Genomic DNA, 25,881 nt, shown 5'->3' with positions numbered 1-25,881 from the left:
TGCTCAAGTTATACAAACAGAGCTAGATTCAGCAAGTTTGACTAAAGTCAATGTATAGCAAACATGGTGCACCAATTTCAGAAAGTAACCGTTCAAATGAGCCGGCACAATAAGCCTTCAACCAGCAATTCCCAGCTCAGAAGAGCAGAATCTCTCCTCCCACAAGAATATAGACCACAGACCTTATTAATGTAAAATAACTGGCCTGACGTCCAAGTGCTTAAGCCAGAACTACGACACTATTAGAATAACAGACACACTAAGCCTTCAACCATCAATTCCCAACTTAGAAGTATGTAAGCTATCTTTCCTGCCAAAAGAGTGTAGACCACAAACCTTCCTAATGTAAAGCAACTGGCCTGAAACCCAAGTGCTTAAACCAAAAGGCTTAGACCAACAGTTACAATTTAATCAGGCTACTAACAAGCAGTAATAAATGCAACAGAATAAGTGTAATTGAATACTTTTAAGAACAAGCAGCAAAAGCAAACTTAAGTAATAAAGTAGGAAGAAACACAACTACTGTAAAAACAGACAAATAGTGTTTATTTGGTTAAGTGGGAATGGAGGAAACAAGATAATTCAAGGTTGAGAAACTAAGGGGGTGGGCCTTCTCAAATGATCTCTTTCTACTCAGTAGAATGAGCTGATGGGATGGGATTGGGAGAAGTGTCCAAAATGAGATTTATAGTAGGGGCGGGCAACTCAAAAAGCCAACCAATTTAAGAACACACCAAGAACAGTGCAGGTAGGACTGAAACAATGCAGCCAGATGTCAGCAATATTCAGAGCAAGCTGGCCAGCAGGCAGGGCAAACACTTCAGCTAAATAGAGATATTTCTAAATAAAAGAGCAATGCTGTTTCTCGCCACCCCCAACTAATTAACTGTTGAAATACTACACTTGTAATACAAAACATAATTGTAAAATACTCATGTTAATAATATGAATAAATATTGAGTGTACTAATAACTATCTTAAAAAAATTATTATGACTGGATAGATTTCAGCTTTAAAATAGGAGCAATTGATATTGTGTCATTCAAACGATTCAGGTCAAGCAACATGTAGTTTGATCTGCCAGTGCATTTCTCTAACCTCTAACAAAACATTCCCTGGACCACTCTTACTGTCATGATGTATAAGGTCAAAACTAAAAAACTTGAAACTATGCCCTTCATAGGACTAGATGTGCTTCCGTAAAGCGTTGGTCAAATTCTAATTGCGCGTACATGCTCGTAAATACATTCTTTCAGAGCCCTTTCTGTCTTACCTATGTATTATTGATTTGCATACTTGACATATGGTGATACAGATCACTCCTTTAGCGATACAGTTGACAAAACAATGGAGTTTGACATAGTCAATATTGAGGATATTCATCCCTAACCCCTCATATATGACTGGGCAGTATGGGCATTTACCACATTTAAAAGTCCCAGGTTTACTTATAGAAAATTTTCTGTTGTGGTTTAAATCTTTGCAGACTACATGGAGCATAGTTCCAATTGCTTTCATGTTAATCCCGCCTAAACTAAGCATTCTGCAGTTGTTTTTGACACTCCTAGTGATCTTTTCAGTGTCTCCATCATAAATTAAAATCAAACTGTGATTGTGGTTGTTATCTTGGAGAGTCATAGATTTAAAAATAACATCATCTACCCCCGTGATGGGGAAGAACACCCTATCAGATCTTTTCTTATAGATTTTGTCAAAAATTCCAGATAGAAAAACAATTGGGTGACCATGCCTTGTAAGCATTGACCATAGCTTATTACACTCCTCCTTGAGTAATTCAGAACGTGAAATCATTCAAGAAAGTCTAACCAACTGACCTTTAACCAGGGCCATCTTTTGATATAAAAGGTGACAACTACTGAAATGGAGGAGGCTGTTAGAATGTGTTGGCTTCCTATATATGTTAGAAATAAACAGTTTATGTGGAGTGTCCTTATGAATCTGAACATCCAAATAGTTCAGAGATTTGGTATTCAATTGTAAACTTTAAAAAATTAGTAGTGGAATTAAAATATGAAAAAAAATTCCAAAAGCTTCTCCTCTGAGTCTTTAAAAAAAAAAACAGGTTGTCCAGGTAACGACCATAGAGGCACCATGCTTTTTCAAAACCAGAATTGAACACAACTGCATGTTCCCAGTAAACCATTATAATATTGGTGAAAACAGGGTACACATTGCTCCCATAGCCACTCCAGTCTTCTGTCTAAAAATAGTTCCTTCAAAAAATATAAAATTATTCTTATTTTTAACTACAAGTTCTATAAAGGGTCTCAGAATGCTGATTGTGTTAATGTCTAAAGAACTAACATCACAAAGGTAATCATAAAACCAAACTAAACCCAAATCATGGGGTATCACCGAGAACAAATCTTTGACATCTGTGGTGACCATAATTAAGTCATCTGCATACAAATCATGCTTAATGCTTCTCAGGAAATACCAGGAGTCTCTAAATGTCTTTGAGTTTAAAATCCACAAATTTGGCCGTCCCACTTGTCTTGGAACCCCTTAGCATTGACAGTAGGATGAAGTAGAGGGTCCATCTGATTCTTGTGTATCTTTGGAATACCAAAGATACTTGAGATGCTTGGAAACTCATCAAAGACAAACCAAAAATGTTGTCTGGAAATCTGTTTCTGCATTAATAAATCATAAAGAAGCATGTCAGTTGTGCTAAAAGCCTTATTTCGCTCTTTTCTAGAGATTTCCTCATAATGATTGGTTAAAAGTAGAGACTCCATCTTAATATTGTAATCAGTACTGTTCATAACCACCAAACCCCTAACCCTTGTCAGGTTTCATTATCCCTATATCTTCGTTTCTACATAAAGTTATTATAACAAGTCCATCTCAAATTTAGAAAGATTGTATTTAATGGTTCTATTTGTTTTCCCAACAATTATACGGATATCTTGTTCATGTAATCTTTCAAAAAGAGAAATGGTGGGGTGTCGAGAGGGGATTAAAAGTACTGGGTTTTCTCAAAGAATAGCTGTAGTCAGTGTCCTGTTTGTTATCAGATAAAATAGAAAAATTCAGTTTTCTCGTAAACATTTGTAAATCTGTAATAGTATTGGGTAAATCACCTTTTTTTATTAGGTACAAAAGAAATACCCTTTTCCAGAAGATATGCATGGTCAAGCATGATTTCAGCATCACTAAAATTGTATATCTTGAAATCACCTAACTGGTTAGTAATAATATTAAAAATCAAACCTTTCTGAGTTTCTAATTGTTTCTCCTGCTCTTCCTGTTTTGATAATGTGACTTCTTGCTCTGCTTCCCCATCGAACTTGATTTGCGGGAAGATCCCCTGTCATAGATTTCTGATTCAGAAGTTTCTCAGATCTCCTAAGAGGTGGGGGAGCATCTATAGGGTCAGCAGAACACTCATTAACCAATTCAGTATCATCCTGTCTGTCTAGTCAGTCATTAAAAACACCATTTTTATTCAAATGGGGGTTTTGGGTAAGCACAATTACTGTAATCACTTAAGTCCCTAAGCATTTTTTCTCTCTCTTAATCTAAATACCACTAATAATTTCAACACTGCGACTAGGTCTTTATACCTATGCAATTTTATATAGCTGTAACACATAATGTGTTATATGCTTAAACACTAGAGATTTCTCTTTAAGGAGTGGTTTAAATTAATTGAGGGATGGTTCTTAGGCTATTTAAGCAGTTTTGAATAAAACAACAAAGGCCAGTGAATCCAAAAGGTAGGTATTTATTGTGTAAAATCAGCATACATCCAAAATTCTAGCGCCTCAGCTTAACAGCCTTCAGGGAGTAAAATGATACATTTCCTCGCATCTTAAATACTGTCAATAAAAGCACCTGACTGTTCCAGTTTAGCAATTAAATTCAAACTTAAATTAAAAACTTCCAGTTACACTCAGTATTCAGACCAGTAAGGATCAGGGTACCATATTTTAAAATAGATACATTTCTTTATATAAAATTTTTCTTTTTACATATAAACAAGTATCATATAAAATTGCTTTCTCCAAAATAGTGCCCTTAAGATCCCCTGGGTCACTATTATGGCATAACATAAAGTGCATTTCAAAAGGGCTCTCAGGTCTAGCGTTTCGTATGTCCCTAACATGCACCTGTAATCTGAGCTTAAAAGCCCTTTTAGTTTCTCCTATATAAAACAAGTCACAAGAACATCTCGATGCATAGACGATTCCTTCCGTATTACAATAATATCTCCCATTAGGTCTGAAAAAGTAAATTTTAACAAAAAAAGACAGTAGTATTTTATAATATTAACCTCTTGTTCACTAAATATATTATATGTGGTGACTATGGTTTACTGTCAAAATAAAGAATAAAGGTTTGGAGAACATGGAATGTTGAATTACAGTTGGCTGAATCCCATACTGACGACCTTCATGTTTGTGAGTGTCGGCTACAGCGAATGCTGCTGTGCATTCGCTGATAAGTGGTCGATGTTCCGAAAAGAGATCACGGTACAGTACGGATTGGGAAATTTATCCTTTTCCTCACTGTAGTGCAGTGTTGGAATTGGAATATATAATTTGCAAGGGGTGTGGGTGGGTGCAGCAGGGGGTCTTTCCCCCCTTCAAAAACGTGAAGTTCTGTGTTCTGCAGTACATTCATACTGCTGAAAACCAGAACTTAACTTACTGTTGTAAAAAGTGCAGGCGAAACAGTATGTCATATAATGCCGAATTTGAATACTCAACATGACATTCAACATATAACTTACTCAGCCATTTTTTGGTGGCGTGAGTTGCTCATATGAACAGATTTTGTTGTGTAATTTGCGATTTTGTAAACTGGTCACTACATATACTTTTTTGCTATCAGTATTCCTACACCTACTAGTTTTTTTTTTATAACTACTTCCACTAGCCTTTACGTCCAAGCTCTGGACATCCTGGCCTATTCTATTTAAAGACCTCATAACAATTTCCTTTTCATACCCCCTTTCTAAAAACATTGTAATAATCCTATGCAACTCTCCCTCTTAAGTCATTGTTTTCATTACACAACCTATAAATCCATAGAAGTTCACTATAAAGAAGTGCTTTAAGTAGAAGAAGGGGATGGCAACTATATCCATGCAGGAAAATGGCTCCTGTCTTCAAATTTTTTATGTACCCTATTTATCACCTTACCATTAAGTAAACCATCAAGGTGAACATCCAAAAATACTGTATCTTTTCCATATTGAAGTCCATCAAATTTAAAACCAAACCTATTGTGCAAATTCTGTATAAAATCTGGAACCAATTCATAACCCCCCTTACATAAGTCATCAATGTTTCTGTAGTATTTTAATACAAATTTATGCATAAAGTTTTGTCTGTAAAGAAATTCTGTTTCAAATAGGCCCATAAACAAGTGCACATACATGGGGGCAAAAGGCACCCTTGGCTGTTCCCTGTAGCTGGTGGTAGACTACTTTATTAAATTCAAAGTAATTATGTGTTAAACAAAAATGGACCAATTCTATTATATAATGGGCTACTGGACTATTTCCCCAAAAGTATTCTAAGGCCTCAGTACAAAATTATGTTGAATACTCTTATACAGGCTTTTTACATCAACTGTAATTCAGTACATCTCACTGGTCTGTTTTAAATCAGAAGTTTTGTCTAAAAAATCAAATGTATCTTTTTTGTAAGAAGTTAGTTTCATAACTGAATATGACAAATATGTATGCAGTGGCAAACCAATATTATGTAAGAAATAATTGCATACAGAAACTGTGGGCCATCCTGGAGGGTCATGCAAGTTTTTTTGTGATTTTTAGGAAGACAATAAAATGAGGCCATACAATATCCATCATTACTAAACTTGCTTTCCACATCACTCTTGGATAGTTAGCCCAACCTATGACCTTTGTTAAGCAACTCTTGAAATTCTGTCATAGCAGTTTTATACTCGAGTGTAGTTACCATGTCATACACATTTACATCATTCAAGGGATCACAACACATTTTAAATATTCCATATATTGCATCACCACAGTTTTGTTACCTTTATCTGAGGGCTTAAAATTAACTCTTCCTGTTTACTAAGATCCTACAGGGCCCTCCATTCTAACTTGGATTGTAACAAAGTTTTCTTTTATTTTTAACAAAATCAGAAAATGCTGCTTTAATGGCAAAATTTACCATGGCAGAAAACTGTTGAACTCCAAGTGTAAAATGAGGAATAAAACTACTTTTACATGCTATATTATTTGTATCAAGCTGACAATCTGTATTATACGCAGTCTTCCTCTATACTAGATACACATGAGTAAAAACTTTCATCCACATTGTCAGCCTTTTTTAACTTAGAATCTGATGTATTATTTCTAAATACATTACTATTATCTTCATTAGAAGTATTAAAACATTAATGAGATGCAACTTTCTAACTAAATAAAAGATATCACTCTTGAGCATGTATAACTCAGGCAGGACAGTCCGAATTAATTTCAAGCCACAGTTAAGTACAGCCATCTGAATATTATTAAATACATAACATGAAAGGTTTACAAGTCCTAAATCAATTCCATCATAAGAACAATCCCCCTTCCACAAATTCATCAGTGATACCATTTTGCCTTCTTATAGCATTACTGAAACTGTCCCTCTCTAGAGGTGGAATTCCATTGTTCAGTATACATTCTCCCACATATTCTTTCATTCTCCATTGTCAGCTTACCTTTCCAAAAATTTTCTTGCAGATATCTTGGTTCCTGGATAGGAGGAAAAGGAGGATAGGAAAAATCATCGCTGTCGCACTCTGTAGAACCCCCTGTAGCCTCCAACAAAGCATGTGATGTCCATGTTTGATTCTGAATCACTTCCTGGTCCTGGAAACGCATGCCCAACTGGCGTCTCTTTCGACTGGTTCTCCAGAGAAAGGCCATATCACTGTTTTAGTTCTGCAAGTCCCTCTTCAGTTTTGTTTTCTTTTTCAAGAGATCCTTGTCAAAACCAGGAAATTTTTCATTAATGTCTGCCAAATACTGTTCCAAACAGGAGGCATTCAACTGGTTTGAAAGAGAGAGGCAAATATATACAATTTCCTCTTTTAATTTTCATTTTTTCAGTGCATCCCTTTCTATTAAAATATTACTCCAATCCAGGCAGCACTGATGGGCCACCTCTACCCATCTCATTTGAAACCTCTTATCCTCAGTGGAATCAAAGGGAGTAGATATGAACAACAGTTCTGCTTCTTGGGTCACTAAGCATTCTGTTAAACACTGTTATGATGCAGCTGATGCTTCCTCCAGAACAGGTGCTACTGGTACTGTTTTGAGGAGATTTTGTAGGCTTAGGCTCCAATCTCATCCCTGAATATCTTAAATCTAAAATCTTGGCTACACCTCTGGATAGAAACACTCTTTGGATGAGCTGCTGCCGATATTTTCAAAAACATTCAGGAAAGAGACAAGATTATGCAAAATATTAAACAAATCTTTCTCTCTTTCTTGTTCCCAAATTTCAAAGAAACTACCCTTCTAAAGCTGTCTCCTTTTTCTTGATGAAAAAAAGGCCCTACAGAAAAGTGCAAATATATAAAAAATAACTATATCAAAGCAAAACAAAGCCGAAATTTAAGAGGCCTAACTCCCCCATTTCATTAGAAACCAGCCTCCTTGTGATGGTCTGCCTTTGCCTCCCACCCCCCTTTTTCACTTTGGTGTACTACTGACCCCTCTTTTGAAGAAACTTTCCCTTTCCTTTCTAAAATTAGGATTCTATTACCAAAGACCATTGGATTCTTTCTCTAATACAAAGCATATACAGGATACCATGGTTTTCTCTACCTCAAAGGTCAGGCATTCCTCCTGTTCCATCAAACCATCTTCAAGGCCTTCAACACCCCCACTTAGGAATCAGAGATAGACTTACTAAGCTGGGCATAAATCCGTACGTCACTCAATGGGTTGCCAACTGGCTTACTGACAGAACCCAGACTTAAAAGTAGCCTATTCCAAATCCAGCTCCAGACAAGTGAAGTACCTCAGGGTTCATTCCTGGGACAGCTCTTGTTTGGCATCTGTTTCTCTGAAGTACAGGCCAACGCTAAGGGACTCTGGCTAACAAAGTTTGCAGATGACTGCAAACTGGGAGCCATTATTGAATCCCAAAATTATGTGGATAGTCTACAAAAAAGTCTTACAGAAACAGATGCTTGGTGCCAGAGCCATGGGCTCAAGCTTAATGCCAAGAAATGTATAGTTATCCTCGTTGAGAAAAAACATGTACCCATGAATTACCACATAGGTGGCAGTACCATAAACACCGAAAGTGTGATGAGAGACTTAGGGACACAGGTGGACAGTGGTCTCACCTTTGATAACCACATCGCCACAACAGTCAGGAAATCCTTCTATGTGGCACACCTTATCACTAAGGGCTTTTCATCCAGAAAAAAGGAGGTCATTGTCCCACTGTACTCATCCCTCATTAGATCCATTATAGAGTACAACACCCCGTTTGGTATGTACCTCACAAGACATCTGCAACAGCTGGACAGGCCACAGAATTACCTCACTAAAAGAATCACAGGCCTAAAGTAGATGCCCTATGCTGACTGTCTAAAAAAACTACAGCTATACTCTGTGGCATATTGTCTACTCAGAGGTGATCTCTGCTTAACATACAAGACCATGTCAAAGCTGTTGGACATGCTCCACTTAAAGAAATCCCAATCCCTCAGAGCCACACGCTCCAGGGATCTAAACCTTGTCATCACAATGAACAAAACATGCTGGAGGGATAGGTTCCTGACCCAGAGACTCCCCATACTCTGGAATAGACTGGCCATATATGTCAAGCAGAGTGCCTCCTTGGTCCTCTTCAAAAGGAACCTTGACGATTGGATGGGATCATTTGCAGGATAAGGTAGGAGAGCTGGAAAGTTAGGGGTTGGTGATAGTCTAGAGATCTGAGAGAGACATAGAGCCAGTTAGGGTATGATCAAGAACAGAGCCAGGAGGAGTTTTAGGTTATGCGTAAAGCTAGATGCACAACTGTCCTGTTTTAGTGGTAGGGAGTTCCACTGTCTGGTGACATAGGATGAGTTTAGTGGGTCTCAAGCTGTATTACGGGATTTGGAACTTATTAGTAGGCTCTGATTACCTGAGCGAAGGGAACATGGTGGGGAGTAGTGCTTGAGAATGTTTTGTGGAGAAGGGCATATGCGTGGTTTGTGTGTTACTTTGTGGGCAATTTGAAGTTGAGTGAATGTAAGGTGAATAGGTAATATTAACCAGTTGAGCTTTTTTAAGGTTAAGCAGTGGTGCTTATAGTAGAATGCATTAGCTGCAAACTTGGCTGTTTTGATAAAGCATGCCTCTAATGCTTTTAGTGTTGTGGCTTGAGTGTTGGTTAATATGGATGAAGCATAGAGAAGGAAGGGGAGAAGGCAGGATGATGCTAAGGATTTTCTTGATGAGTCTGTGTGGTAGAGTTTGTTTCGGTAGTGGAAGCCTGGTTTTTGATGAGTTTTCTTGATGGCCTGTGTGGTATGCAGGTCAAATTTTACGTTGTTGTCTATTAGGACTCCTAGCAGTTTGGTATTTGTTACAGTTTCTATGTTGGTGGTGTTTGCTGAAGTAATATTAAAGGGTGTGCAGGTTGTTGAAAGAGATTTGGATGTTCAAAGTATTAATTTAGTTTTTTTGGCATTTGGGAGTAGCAGATTAGCCTTTAGCTCTAATTGTATGGACGTGAAGGAGTTTTGAGTCGTTTTGTTGAAATAATGGAAGGGTTGATGCTGAGTAAATGATGGTGGCATCATCTGCATGTTGCACTAAGGTGCTGGCTTTGTGCAGGTTTTTTTGGGAAAATTTTGAAAAGGACTGGGCCTAGAATTGATCCTTGTCGTGCACCATTGAAAACAGGGAGGAAAGGGGATAGGTTCTGATTCCAATTTATGGCCGTTTGTCTTTTGGAGAGAGAGCTACAGAACCAAGTAAGAGATGAATGCGATAGTGATAGGGAAGATGGTTCATTGATTAGGAGTTGGTGGGATACTGTGTCAGATACTTTTCACAACTCCAGGAACAGGGAGGATATTAAGTTACTTGTTTCTGTTGGTATTTATGGCTTCTGAGAAACTAAGCAGAGCTGGTGTGCTGTAGTGTGGTCGAACGTCATGTTGTGTGTGGGAGAATAGTTTGTTTTTTATATAGGTTAGGAGTGTATGCATCTTTCTAAGATTTTGGACAAAGGGGAAAGAATTGCAGTGGGGTAGTAGTTGGAGAGGTCTGTGGCTGATCCACCTTTAAGTGGTATAATATGTGATTTTTTTCCATATAGTGGGTACATAGTTTTCTGTGATAGATCTATTTATGAGTATTGAGATGGGCTATGTCAGCACATTGACAGTTAACTTACGGTACTTGGGTGGAAATTTGTCATCAGCTGGTACAGCGGTTTTCAGTTTTTTAAAGTAATTTTTGATAGTTGAGGTAGGTGTTTGTTGGAAAGAAAAGAGGGGGATGTTGTGAGTATAGTTGGCAGAGATAGAGAGATGGGAGGGTGGATCAAATTCTAGTAGATAGAGGACAGATTGAACGAAGTGTGTATTGAATTGGGTAGTTATGGGGTCTGTGCCATTTGTGGTGGTTTGATCAGGTGTGGCAAACCAAAATGCTGCCCCCAGCTGGCTGGAATTTTGTAAATAATTCTGTCATTTGTGAATATTAATAGGATTTTTATAGAAACGTAAGCAAAGGAAATACTGCCAGCCCAGCTTGTCATTTGTGAATATCAACATGATTCGTATGTTTGCCTTACAAATGTAAGAGAACTATATGATCTAATGTTGTTAGTCTTCGTTCATTCCTTACTGATGGGTTATTGGTTCCAACCTCTGAACCAAGCCGGCCAAATATCAAGCTTGCGTCAGCCAAAAACTCTCCAGCCAAGGTCCTACCCAGAATGCTCTGCTCCGTTACCTCAGATCTCGTTTGCCGCATTGCTGAACAGCCATGTCAAGCCACTCTCTCAGCTTAGTGTCTAATTTTTTGACCATTTATATCTTGTTATTACTCTAATTGTTTCTCAAAAGTTTATTCTAATATTTTCCTACCCTATCACACACCTTAGACTCTCTCCCTTTAGTCTTTTCCCTTTATTACCCCCTTTTCTTACCTTGTGGTAATTTTCCATTGCCATCGTTGGTAATTCTTCCTTTTTCTCTGGTTACCCTTTGCTTGGGTAGCCATTATTCTTCCTTTTGCTACTGTGCTTCTTCTCCAGACCAGCTATTTCGGATAAGAAAAGTTCCGTTGGTTTCAAACAGTGCAAGGATTGCGGCCGTAAGTTACCGCTTTCTGATGCCCATGACTTGTGTGTCTGCTGTCTTAATGTCTCCCACTTGTCTGTAGATCATCCGTGTGGGATTTGTAAAAACTTCTCAACCAGGGCTCTCAACGAGAGGAAGAATAAGTTAATTTTGAAAGGTCTCCTCATGTCTCCTTTTTCTGAGGCTATTTCTGGGTCAGAGGGCTCACTCCCTCCTGTTAAACCCGGCAAGAGGCATTCTTCTTCTTCTTCTTCATCAAAGTCACTCCCTTTTTCTCCCTCTGGAGATTGTAGGGAGTCAACTCACAAGAAGATGAAATTGATTACTACTCCAGTGCTGCCACCTGCGACCCTGTCGACTCCAAGCTCGGCACGGCCCCAAATGATCTTGACTACAGCCATGTCTCCTTTATGGATATTGGCACCGGAGTTCCCAGTGCAGACAACTATGGTTCCGACAGTTCTGTCGCAACCCCTAATGGCACCATCAATACAGGTTCAGTCCCCTTCGGCACCATTGGTACAGTCACCTTCGGCTCCAAGTATGACTCTTCTGTACTCCACGGCACAGACTTTTTCGGCACCGACATGTACTTTGGTGCAGTCCTTCTCGGCACCATCTTTATTGCTGGTGCAGACACTTTCCACTACAGCACCATACCCTTCAGGGCAGACCTTTGTCTTTATGGTGCAGACACCTTCAACTACTACAGCGCTGGCATCCTCAGTGCAGGCCTTTTCCACACCGTTTTCTTCGGTGCAGACTTCCTCGGCTCCGAGCTCTGCACCTGTTGAATTAGCAAGGACTAAATATTCCCGTTCACTGGATCCTTTTACAAGCAGTCAGGATATTCCTTTCCTAGAAATGCCAGAATCACCATCAGCCTTCTCCATGAGGTCATCCAAGAGTCTCTGTGAGCAGGATGTGTTGCGGCTTGTTGACCAGTTGCTTGTGGTCAGTGGTCTGTCTCAACCGAAGTCCACGTTCCCTCATTCAGGTGAGCGTATTTTTCCTCAAACACCAGCGTATTCTCCTCTTTCAACTTCCCGTCAAGTTTCGAAGCCTATTACTCCAACTGCAGCTTGCCTCCCTCCCTCTCCAATAGTGGATCTTACTTTGGAACCAGAGTCATCCTTGTGGCCTTCGGTGCACTGGGCACTGGACTTTTCTCAGGCCAGTGGCTATGCCGTTGGGGAGGGCATTCCTGAATCCATGCTGATTTTTTTCGATGGCACCTTCTAGGGATGCTCTCTCTCTTGCAGTTCACAGTCCTCTTGAGACTCCTGGTCTAGAGGAGGACTCATTGGGGCGGGATGTGACCCCAGTTCCGAGGTTGTTGTGCTCAGTTCCAGGCTCCCATCCCTCCTTGGGTGGGCCATTCTTCCAGGCCATGGAGAGGGAGCTTGCCTCCGCTCGTAAAGCTCATATGTCGGAGTCCTCTCCCCCCTCTGTGCCGCAACTGCCACAAGCTTCAACTCCTGGACACTGGGCACAAGAGCTTCGGTTCTCTCCTCCTCAGGAGACCCCCTCTTTGCAGTCTTCCCCAGAACCTCTCACTGAGGAAGCACCCCGCAAAGCATTGTATAAGAGGAAGCACATAGACTCCACTCCGGAGTCATTGACTGAGGATATGGATTTTGATGATGGGGAAGGGTCCCCACGGTCACCCTCTGATGAGGTGTCCTTTGGTGACATCCTCAAAATCCATAGACAGAGGGGTGACTGGAAGTCCTCTAATCCTTCCTCTGAGGAATCGTGGCGGCCCCCTACCTCCTGGGTCACCCTGCCTGCGATGAGCTCGTCCAGCTCAGTGTGCAGCGTGCATGGAAGGCTCCTGATACCTTCAAGCGATATCTAAGGGGCCAGATAAAATATTAACGCCCCCCCACGGAGCATCCCCACTGGTCACGTGGTTTTCCTGTAGATGCCATGGTGGTGGCAGCTGCTACTAAGAAGGATTTGTCAGAAGAGAGACAAACTGTCCATCCGCCCAACAAGGAGTCCTGAGCGATTGACAGATTAGGGAAGCATATGTTTGCTTCATCGACCTTCGCTGTAAGGTCTTTGAATTATTTGGCACATTTTACGGGTCTAGTTCACATTGTCGTAAGCTGACAATATCGAAAGTGAAGAACATTGTGCAGGTAAATGGAAATCTCCGTAAGGGGAGATTTCTGTTTACCTCAATGTAGGGCGGTATCAAAGTTGGTATATTTAAATAGGGGTGTGTGGGGGGTGCAGGTGGGGCTTGCCCCCCTGCCTACGCCATTTATTTTTTTTATTTTTTAAATTTTTTTTTTTTTTTTTTTTCGTTATTCGATGTTTTACTTAATCGATCAATAAAGTTCGACCTTTATTGATTCGATTCAGTAAACTTTCAATAACGTGATATAGATGCCATTTTACCAGGCTTCAGTGAGATCTTTTCAACCAGCTCTCTGAAGCCTTGGCAGGAGCTGTTTCTGGTGAAGTCCGTGATAATGTGGCTTCTCAGATAGCCACCCTAGAGTCTATTTCCAACTCTTCCATACGTCTTATTTCTCACGCAATGGAAGGGGCGGCTAGAGGTATAGTCTCCAGACGACATGCTTGGATGCACCTTTGTGACTTTGCGGACTCCTTTAAGGCTTCCTTCATGAATGCCCCCATAGATCTCGCTTCTTTGTTTGTCCCTAAAGTCAAGGATATGCTGGCACGGTGCGAACAAGATGGCAAGACCTTGTCTGCCATTGATGTCAGACACTCCACTCCTCAGCGATTCTATTCCAGAAATCAGAGGAGTGGAAAGATCTGGCACAATAAATCACAGGGATTTTCTGGGATGCATGTGTCGCATTTTCCCCTAGAGGCAGAGGGGGAAACTCCAATGGAAGATGCCCCTTTTGGGGCAGAGGAGGTCTGCGAAACCGGGGTTCCAGAGATTCTCTTTCTGGCCAACCCTGTCAGCGCTCCTAAAGCATTGCCCGACTGCTCACCTCTGGAAACAGTCAGGGGTCGTTTCTCCTTGTACCCCGCTGCCTGGAAAAGATAACAACCAACTCTTGGGTACAATGGATTATATCCAGAGGCTATCACATCCCCTTCCATTTTTGCCCAGTCTCATCAAGAGTGTTACCCGACGTTCCACCTAGTCAAAGGGAAACAGCAGCACATGAAATCAAAAAGCTGCTACAAAAAAAAAAGTCACCCAGACGGTCCCCCTAGACCAGGTAGGATCCAGATTTTACTCAAGGTTCTTTTTAGTGCCAAAAAAGACAGGGGACTGGAGACAAATTCTGGATTTCAGTACACTAAACAAATTTGTAAAGATGGAGAAATTCCGGATGGTCACAGTTCAGTCTATCCTTCCACTTCTGGAAGAAGACAATTGGATGTGCTCTGTAGATCTTCAGGATGCGTATTATCACATAAAAATGGACAAATGCTCAAGAAGATACCTCCGCTTCTGCATAGAAGCCAGTCACTATCAGTTTCGAGCCCTGCCCTTCGGTCTCTCTACAGCCCCAGAGTGTTCACAAAATGCATGGCAGTGGTTATCACTCACTTGTGACTTCAAGGATTCCAGGCATTTCCATATCTAGACGACTGGCTCCTTACCGCCCAGGCAAGTATCTACTTTAAGAATCCCTGCAGTATACTCTCTTTAACATCTTGAAGCCTGGGAATCGCTATAAATTGGGAGAAATCCAACACAACCCCAGCTCAGTCTTTGGAATTTATAAGGGTACTGTTGGACACGAGAAATTGCACAGCATCCCTTCTAGAACACAGACTTCAGAGAATAAGACAACAAGTTCAACCGCTGCTCTTTCACCACAAATCCCCAGCTTGATCTGTACTTCAGTTATTTGGGTCAATGGCAGATTCAGTTAACATTGTTCCTCTAGCCAGTTTCCACATGAGACTTCTTCAGTGACTACTTCTCACTCAGTGGCACCCTCTATAACATCCTTTGTCTTTTCAAATAAGTGTAACTCAGCGATGCAAGCAGGACTTACTCAGGTGGACATCTCAAAATCCTCTACAATGGTCTCGCCCTTTCAACCTCCATCAATCGATAGCCACTGTGACCACAGACGCCTCCCTGATGGGGTGGGGGAGCTATGTCAGGGAAACTCGGTCCAAGCCACTTGGTCAGAGACAGAGGCCGTTTTGCATATCAGTGTCCTGGAACTGAGGGTGGTGCTTCTAGTGTTGCAAGCATTTCACTCCATCCCTCCGTCAGGGACTATTGAGATCCAATCAGACAACATGTCAGTGGTCTGGTACTTCAACAAACAAGGGGGCACCAGATCTTGCCTGTTATACTGAGAGGCCTTGAGAATATGGCAATGGGCGATAGCTCACAACTCCTTCCTGATTGCAATGCACATTTCTGGGACTGCCAACGTGATAGTGGATAAATTGAGCAGGTGCATTCTACAGCCTCACAAATGGTCCCTCAATCCTCTGATAGCAGAAAAGTCTTCAACCGCTGGGGCCAGCCTTGCTGCGACCTATTTGCCTCCCCAACCAACTACAACTGCAGCAGCTACATTTCCCTAATCCCCCCTCGGGGATAGTCACCAAGGGATGCTGTAGTCCACGCTTGACCCTCTGGTCTTCTTTATGCCTATCCTCCTCTCCCCCTCATCTCCCAGTTTCTGAAGAAAGCACGAATGTTGAAGACCAAAGTGATCCTTATTGCTCCATATTGTCCTCGGCAAGTCTGGTTTCCCTTCCTCTGGCCTCACCTGCTAGATCAACCGTGGATCCTCAATCCATCCCCAACATTGATTTTCCATCCGCAGGGTCGGATTCATCCCAGTCTAACAGCCCTGAAGCTGACAGCTTGGTTTCTCCACTTCCAATGATTGCCAGGCATAAAAACGTCTTGTCCCCTGTGCGCAGTATTCTTATTGCATCTCATAAATCATCCACCAGACTAATTTATCTTAGCAAATGGAAAAGATTCTCTCTATGGGCAGCAAATAAACAACTAGACCTCATGTCAGTCCCAGTTTCGGTGATATTGGATTACTTATCACATCTTTTCCACTCTGTGGATGTCTCCGTGTACATTTAGCTGCCATCTCAAATTTCCATATTGGTTTTCAAGATTCTTCATTTATGTCACACAGACTCTGTAAGGCTTTCTTGAAGGGGTTATCCACCTAAAACCTCCCTTTAGAGAACCGGTACAACCTTGGGATTTGACTTTGGTTTTGCAAGCTCTAACAACTCCCCCCTTTGAACCTGCTTCTTCATGTGATGTAAATTTTATTTTATTTATTTATTTATTTATTTTACATTTGTTGACCGGGCTAGTCTGGCTGGATACATGTCCATTTTCAGCAGAGGCCCGAGGAGAAAAGCTCCACTATATACTAGAAGGTAACATAAAAATAGTACAACGGGATGCAAAATTATAAGCAAGATAAGAAAATTAGTCTAGTGTAGTATAGTAAAGATACTAAAGCAAGTTGACAATAGCTATAATTAGCAAACTTAAACGAAACTATAATTAGCAAACTTAATAAAGCTATAGTTATAACATAGAGAGATGATTTATATTTGCAAATTCTTTGCTGTAGTAGGAATAGTACAGCCATAAAAGAAAGTAGTAAATTACATAAGAGTCTTTAGGTATTTGCAATATTAACAATTGTTATAATAGTTTTGTGCCAGGGCAATATGTTAAGAGGCAGATTAGCATAGCTGGGAGCAACCTATAAATTTGGGGGGGATAACAGGTTACAGAGGGAAAGTAGTATCCAAGTGGATAGTAGATAGTTGCAGAAGAGTGGATGTATTAGTGATAGGGACAAGCATAGAGGTAAATGGAGAGAAATGAGAAGAGGGTTGGATGCTCAGGTCAGTCAGGGTTTGAGCAGGGGCATAGCCAGTGAGACACAAAATAGTTCCTCAGTTGTTTCTTGAAAAGTTGGGAAGAGCCTAGAGAGGTCAGTTCTGTGGGAAGTTTATTCCAGTATGAGCCAATGGCGTTTGAAAACAAGGAGTCACCAGCTTTGTTGTGTGATTTGAGAGTGGCAACTAGTAGTTTGTTGGCTGAACGAAGGGAAGTAAGATTCCTGTAAGGGACAACAAGGTTATTTAGTATGGGTGTATTAGAAGGGTAGTTGAGGATTTTATAGGTGATAACTAATTGATGTAGGAGAATAAGATTTTGGAGTTCGAGCCAGTCAAGCTTTTTGAGGTTAACACAATGATGGGTGTGAAATGGGGAGCCTGTGGCAAATCTGGCAATGCTATGATAGGCTGTGGCAAGTTTCTGAAGGTTAGATTTTGAAAGGTTTATAAAGGAAGGCGAGGAATACAATAGTGTGGAGATGAGATGAGTTTGGGCTAGAGACACCCTTGTAGATGCTGTTAGAAAGGGCTTAAGTCTATAAAGAGCACCAATCTTTTTATTAACAGCTTTGATGGTAAGGTCAATGTGGTAATCAAAGTTTAGTTGATTATCTATTGTGACGCCTAGTAGTTTAGTGGAACAGTCAGGTGTAATGATGGTGCCATTGTCAGACATAATTGAAAAGGAGAGAGGGGGGGATTTAAGGGTAGGAGAGAAAAGTAATAGTTTGGTTTTTTTAGGATTAAGGAGGAGACAGATATCTTGGAACCATTTTTCTACTGCTGTAAAGACCTGTTGGGTAGAAGAGTGAAGTTCGGCTGGGGAAGCAGCAGAACAGATGAGAGTTGAATCGTCTGCGTATTGAATACATGTGGAGGTGGGAAGAGAGGTAGACAGGTTATTAATAAATATGGAGAAGAGAAGGGGTCCTAAGATGGATCCTTGAGGGACACCGATAGTGATTGGAAGTAGAGAGGAGAGATGGCTATCCCAGAGGACTGCTTGTTGTCTATCTTTCAAGTAGGAGTCAAACCAGTGCAATGCCAAAGGTTCGAGAGAGAGACATTTCAAAGTGTCTAGCAGGAGGTGATGGTTCACCATATCAAAGGCTTTAGAGAGGTCGAGAAATAAAGCAGAGGAGAAGAGATTGTTATTGCGATTTTTGTTGATAGTGTCTGAAAAGGAGAGAAGAGCAGTGGAGGTGCTATGGAAAAATATCTCTCTCTTGGAAAACTTTGTTTTCGATTGCAATCACATCGGCCAGGCGATTGTCAGAACTTCAGGCCTTATGCATCAAACCTCCCTATCTTATCTTCCTTAAGGATAGAGTGTCACTGAGAACCAATTCTACCTTTTTACCAAAAGTGGTGTCAGAACGATCTATCAGCCAGTCTATTGACCTTCCAATGTTATTTCCTAGCCATTCTAACAAGGGGGAGTATTGCCTGCACTCCTTGGATGTTCATAGGCAAATACATTTTTATCTGGACAGAACTAATTCTACCTGTAAATCAGACCAATTGTTTCTGGCGTTTTCTGGACCTAGACGGGGTCATGCTGTATCAAAAGTTACATTGGCGTCATGGTTGAGAAATTGTATTACCTTTATCTACAACAAAAACAGTCTTACCTTGCCTCAACCTCATAGAGTCAAAGCACATTTTACAAGATCTATGGCAACTTCAGCAGCTTTCCATGCTAAGGCTTCCCTTACTGATATTTGCTCAGCTGCAACTTGGGCCAAACCTCATACCTTTATTCTTCATTACAAATTAGACTTGGCCCCCAGAGGTAGAGCTTTGGCTCCATGATGCTTAGGAATTTCCTTCCATGAGGGCCACCCAGGAATACAGGTAGCTGGGGACTCTGTCCCATCAGTAAGGAATGAACAAAGATTAACAACATTAGATAAAGAAGTTATGTCTTACCATAACATTCCATCTATGTTGTTGATCTTCGTTCATTCATTACTTCCCACCCTACGTCCCCCATCCAGAGGTTCTTGGTTGATCTCATGTATTCCTCTCTTGTAGGTCTGTTATGACCAGAGGTAGTCTTTACTTTTATCTATCAACTTGCAAACTCGATCTGAGGTAACAGGGAGCAGAGCATTCTGGGTAGGACCTTGGCTCAAGAGTTTTTGGCTGACGAGAACTTGATATTGGCTGGCTCGGTTCCGAGGACGGAAACGATAACCCATCAGTAATGAATGAACGAAGATCAACAACATAGATGGAACATTATGGTAAGACATAACTTATTTTTATGTGTATATTAAACTGCTGGCACAGAAGTGTATGTTGAACAGGGTTTGTACAATACTGAGCTTCAAATATATATCCACAGTGTATCCTACTGGAAAAGAACAGAAATGTATATAAACTATATACCTATGCAAATGTATGTATGTATGTTGATAGTAGAAAATGGAACATACAGAGTTAACTTGCAAAACTTCAAGAAAATAAGTTGAAATTAAGTGCTTTATGATTGTGGTATAAAAGCTTCAGTGCAGCAAGGAGATAAAATGTCTAGAACTAGGGTGTCTTCTGCATTGTTTTGTAAGAGTTTTATTGTTTTACGACTTCCAAGATCTGCAGAGGTCTGAGCGATATGTATTTTAACACAGAGATGTTAAAATTCTGTTAAGTTTCTGTTTAGTCTGGGAGCTGAAGTCAGGTGACACAGTGATGTTATCCAATCAAACCCAGCAATAATGTTTGATATTAATTTAAGAACTCTCTCAGAGAGAGACTGTGCATTTTGTATTTTTGTCTTTGACCTGGAAACAGCAACTCATCATCACATCTGCACTTGCTCGCAAGTAAGATTCAGGGCACAGTATCTCTTGTAGATATATATAGGAATAGAGTAATGATTAGTTTAGATGTTTTCTATATTTAATTGAGACTTTCCTGCAATGTTGTTTTAAAATATTTCCTGTGATTTTGAACTCTGAAGTAACTGTGTTTGTTTTCTGAGTATTGTCTTGTTCTCTTATTATTTATTATTAAATGTATTTAAACCTATCTTTCTGTCTGATATTTGTGGGATATATTTAAGCTGTTTGCGTGCTTTCATATGTATTTGGTGATACTGTACAGCCCACTCCTAAATAATCTTGCAAGTCTTGGTCAAAACTACCATTTGGATTATTAGTAACATTACACAGAAAGATTGGACACCTTTTGTTAAGTGCCTTAAGTAGTTGATAAAGAGTTAGGTGGTGGCAGCTGGAACTACAGTATAGTCTGGGCAGAAAAGGGACATAGCTAGTAAACCTGTGCTGGCTTTCCCCAGGTGTGTGTGTGCTTATATATATATAATGTGTGTGTGTATCAGCTACTTGGGCAGGGCCACGAAGCACGGGTTGGACAGAGAGGGTGCTGGAGGTCTTAGCTTGGCCACTTGGCTGAGATCTTAACCCTACAGCTGTGCCAATGGGGAGTCTTATTGTGGATCTGGAGAAAGAGGAAGAAACCAGCCCAGACTGACTGTGATCTCTGTGTGCTCTTAAGGGAAATTGCACTTTACTGTGTGTGTACTTGTCATTCTCCCAATGTGTACGTTCCTCACTGGTGCTAGTGGTGAGGTTTGAGGCTCCTTGATAACTGGGCCAGTGCAGGGCAGTCACACCAGGGTATAGTAGGGTTTTTATGGTTGTACAGAATGACTTGAGATTGTGATGATGATTGCCTTGAAGGAGGCTAAAAGTTCGCTGCAGGAAATGTTTAAGGTTCTCTATTTTGGAATATCACTTTCAGTTCTGTGCTTTGTCCTTTGGGCTTTTTACTGCACCAAGGGTTTTCATAAAGTGCCTAACTGTACTTGTTTTCTACAGACTCCTGGGATTGCAGATTTTCCCCTGCTTAGACAGCCTGCTCATTCATGCCACTAAGAGAGAAAAGCTCTTTCTGGAACTCAACTTTGCAAAGAACCTGCTTTTCTTTCTGGGGTTCACCTTAAAAGTCAAAATATCCAATCTATTTCCCTTCCACAATCTAGTGTTTCTGATTTGTAGTCTCAGCTGTGTGCCAGTGACTACCTTTCTTCCTCAAGACTAAGTGTTGTTCCTCAAGAAATCAGTCTGTTCTTCATCTAGATGTAGCCTCTGCAGTAGAGCTTTTGATAACCATGGGGATTAAGGCCTCCATGATTCTAATGATTCTTTGGGCCAAACTCATTATGTGGAAGATTCAGTTGTATCTCAAATCATTACGGACACAACATTGCCATCCTCTGAGCTTCTCAAATTCTGTCCCTTCCATTCAAGAGGGAATTTCATTGGTGAATTAAACAGATATCTTGCAATCCAGGAGTGTTCTTTCCTGGCTCCACCCCTTTGTCAAAGCCTGTACACAGATGCTTCATACCTGATTTGGAGGGCTTGCTCTACGAATGTGAAGTCCAGGGTTTATGATCCAAAAAGGACAAGAAGTACCACATAAATATTAGGGAAATTAAGCCAGTGATTCTAGCCTTGAAATCACTGCATCACCTCTGGTCTCCAGGCCCTTTCCAAATCTTTGCAGACAACATTACAGTTATGTGGTACATAAGCAAGGCGGGACATAAGCAGGCTAAATATGACAGCTTGGGACATGGCCATACAGCACTACCTGCCTTGCTAGCAGTTTACATTCCTTCAGCGTGCAGATTAGTGGCAGATTACTTGAGCAGATCCCAGGCAGACCTTTAAGAGTGGATGTTAAACACGGTAGTCTTCCTGCAGATTGTCCATCTGTGGGGTACTTCTCAGATAGATATCTTTGCCTCTGGTAAGAATAGGCTGCTGAGGCTGTTTGCTCTAGAATTCCATGCCCAGAAACTTGGAAAATGGGCACCATATATTTTTCCTAGAAGGGGACATTACTCTATGCATTCCCTCCCCTACCTTTAATTTCTAAATGTCCTTCTTAAAATCAAGAAGGGCAAGTAAAAATCTTGCTGGTGACTTCCTTCTGGGCCAGGTAGCATTGCTTTCTGGCTTAAGATAATCATTACAGTTTACCTGACAAAATTGACTTGCTCACACAGTAAAGGGTCTCATTAATTCACCCAAACCTCCAAATTCTGCATCTAACCCTTTGAGTGACTGGATTTTAATTCCTTTTAGGCACCTATTGAGGGAATACTACAGGTATTACAGGAGGCTAGAAAACCTACTACAAGAAAATCTTAATGGAAACAATTTTCTGTTTGGTGCCACAAGAATAATCAGGACCACATCAAAAGGGTATTCCTATTTTTCTCTGTTACTGAGCTGCTCAATTCAGGGCTGGCATGTTCTTCTAGTAGAACACATTTGTCAACCATTTCTGCTTTCCTTCCTTTTGATTCACATTTTGAGGTCAAACAGTTTTTAAAAGGCATTCGTCATTTAAGAGAGACTGTAAAAAATTCATCCCTCCTACTTGACATCTGAATTAGGTTTTAGAAAAGTTGACTCTTCCTCCATTTGAGTCTGCTTCCATCACATTTTCTACTTGTAGTACTGTCCTGCTGGTGGCTCTTACCTTTGTCAAGAGGGTTTCAGAACTGCAAGCTCTTATGGCTTTCCCTGTTTTTGTTTGCCATAAATATAGGATTACTCTTAAAAATTAACCCATCCCTCATGCGTAAGGTGGTCAACAAACTGTCCTTGAACCAGACAATCAATCATGCTACCTTTTTTCCCCTCCTCTCAGAACAGGGGAGGGAGAATATTGCACTCTTTAGATGTTCAGAGGTAACTGAGGTTTTATCTTGACAAGACAAAGTTTATTAGAATGTCAGACCAGCTTTTCATTTTCTTTCAGGACAACAAGTGTGGTCTGCCTCTTTCCAAACAAACATTTTCCAAGTAGATCTCTTCATTTTCTTATATCTTCATTGGGAAAGACTTCCCAGGCTTGAGTAAAGCACATTCTACCAGAGCTGTAGCTTCTTCTGGTGCCTTTTTTAAAGTTCTGGACTCCAGACCTATTTTAAAAGGAGCTTCTTGGTATTTTGTACATACTTTTTCCATAAATTATAAGACTGATGCCTTTTCTACATCTTTAGCTGGATTTGCTAGGTCCATCTTGCAAGAATCTTAGATTCCATTTGAAATCCTATTTCCTTCCCCTAGAAACTTAGAAAGCTTTGGAACTCTTCCCACTTGTTAGTAGTGCTGCAACAGTGATCATAGGAAGGATACAATACAGTTGTATATGAACATACCTTAACAGTAGATGTCTGACTGTTACAATATTACATCTATCCCTCATTCCTTGTGTTCTGTTAGCTTTTAGTTTTCAACCAAGGTAGTATCGTTTCTTTATCCCTTTTTCTGGCTGTCATGAACTTTTCAGTAGCCTCCTTTGTTGGGTCTGGGATAAGAAAGTTCTCAGATACTTTGCATCTGTATATCCCTTATGGGATCTATATTACCATGTCGACAGGGCTGTTCATCGAACGCCCTTACGTCGACACATACACACTGGAATACCAATATCTCGATTGGCCACAAAAGCGATTTTTTTCCAAGGGAAAAAAAATCGCTGGACCAACAATAAATAAAACAAACCGACCGACACAATGATGTGGGGGGCTTCGTCCACCACATACCCTGATGTGGGGTGCTGTGCTCCCCACCCCACCCCCTACTTGCATATACCAACTCCAAGATCGTACTACAGTGGAGGAAATGGCAAATACCCAACAATGGCCAAGTGATTTTTTACCTGGGAAAAAATTGTTTTTGTGGCTGTTTAGGATTTTTGTATTACAGTGTGTATGTGTCGACATAAGGGCGTTCGATGAACAGCCCTATCAACATGGTAATATAGATCCCCCCCTTATGTATTACATAGCCTTGGCACACTTTGATCATACATCATACACAAGTCTAGGCTTTGGTATCCTGGCTAATCGTCTGTCTATCCCACTTATCAATACTGTTATGGTAAGTTCTTACATAACTGTACTTTATATGGGCTAAGTAGGAGACATCTTGATTGTTATCTTAACCTCTTTCCAAAGATCTGTACACAACTCTATTTTCAACTTTGGGGAGGGTTGTTGTAGCAGTAAATCATAACATGCCGATTCCCAAGCAATATTATATCTCTTCTTCTAGACATGGAAATTTGATAAACATTATCTGTTTCAGAAGTTCCATACCATAAAACAAAATTTATTTATTTACTTAACATTTATGTACCGGGAAAGTTTGACTGGGACAGAGCCCATTTTCCAGTGGAGTCCCAGGGAGAAACGCTCCAGATGCATGCATTTGCAATGTGGGAGGAAACTGGAGCACCAGGAGCAAATCCACATGAATGCAGGGAGGGCTAAGTAAGAGACATCTTTACTGTTATATTAACTTCTTCCCAAAAATCTTTACACAACTCTGTTATCAACTTTGGGGAAAGTTGTTGTAGCAGTAAATCATAACATGACAATTTCCAAGCAATAGTATATTTCTTCTCCTAGACATGGAAATTTGATAAACATTATCCATATCAGAAGTTCCACACAGTGTGATAGCTACTGGAGTATGGACCATGAAAGAAAATGTATTTATTTATTTAACATTTATTTACTTGGCAAGTCCAAATGGGACAGAGCCCATTTTAAATGGAGGCCCGGTTAGAAACGCTCCAGACACATGCCTTTGGAATGTGGGAGGAAACCATAGCACCCAGAGGAAACCCACAGGAATGCAGGGAGGACAGACTCCGCACAAAAGCTACCCAGCCAAGAATCTAACCGGAGCACCTCTTGCTGTGAGGCAACAACACTGTCTGCTGCACCACTGCACCACCCATATATAAATGGTAGTTTACCGGTACCCTTTCAAGTTACATTCCAACTTAACTACTGAAGACAACTTAACTAATGTATAAATATTATTCTATCCTTATATACATGCAGACATATTGCGGAGTTGTACATTTCCAAGAAAATTACATTGATAAGGAGCATGTAGTGGTGAAATATGGTGATAACAATAAAATATTCAACTTGCATGAAGAGGTGATATTAAAAAAATCTCTTCAGTTTGGATATGTAAAATTAGTCATAAAAAGCTGTTTAGTGACTCCTGTAATATGGGAGAAAATATCATAACACATCCAAGCAGTAGCCTTAATTAATACTTAAAAAAAAATACCAACTTGGCTGTCTGTGTATGTAAATGTTGCTCTAACCCCTTAATATTTTACCTTTTTCCAAAGTACTACCTCTTATTCACGGACTGTTTTGGGGTGTTTGTATGTAATAACCGGTGTCTCTAGTGGTTAAAAATGTTTCATCCCATTGTCAGGGAATATTACTGGCATAATTATGTATAATACATGAAAAGCTTGGACTCCTGGAGCACCTGCATCCTCACCTTTAATGGAAAAAAATATCATTTTTTATGCTTCAATGGTATAAAAATATAATTTTTATTCAAAAGCACAATCTTTTTAGACCTGAATTCACAACGGTATTATATATTTGAATTTGTGGTAACTTTTGTTTATTTTGCTCAAAAAAAAAAAAAAAAAAAAAAAAAACAAAGCTACACATTTTCAACTGAATAATATTGCAGTGTGCAATTTTCCAAAGGCAGAATTTCTGACTGATATCAAAAGGCAGCATCACCCTACTTCTTAAAGATATTCTTCTGAACTTTTCAGAAGACCACAGAATCGATATTCATTGTCTGATTACTTTAGCCAATTATCCCTGAGACTTGAATCTTGTGTTTG

General features: G+C 40.3%; 1 protein-coding gene across 1 annotated transcript in view; it reads left to right on the top strand.

The window, feature by feature from the left end:
* Window positions 1–25,881, top strand: part of DNAAF10 (dynein axonemal assembly factor 10) — an 874,610-nt gene that overhangs the window by 502,461 nt on the left and 346,268 nt on the right. Inside the window, exon 5 of the mRNA XM_044055954.1 lies at window positions 17,139–17,170. Within this exon, the coding sequence (XP_043911889.1) occupies window positions 17,139–17,170 (32 nt within the window). The remainder of the gene's footprint in view (window positions 1–17,138; window positions 17,171–25,881) is intronic.

Source organism: Protopterus annectens, chromosome 1.part2 (assembly GCF_019279795.1).
Source record: "Protopterus annectens isolate FY-2018-M chromosome 1.part2, PAN1.0, whole genome shotgun sequence".
NCBI lineage: Eukaryota > Metazoa > Chordata > Ceratodontiformes > Protopteridae > Protopterus > Protopterus annectens.
The sequence above is the reverse complement of the archived record's forward strand: the minus strand, read 5'-3'. Positions and strand labels throughout refer to the sequence as shown.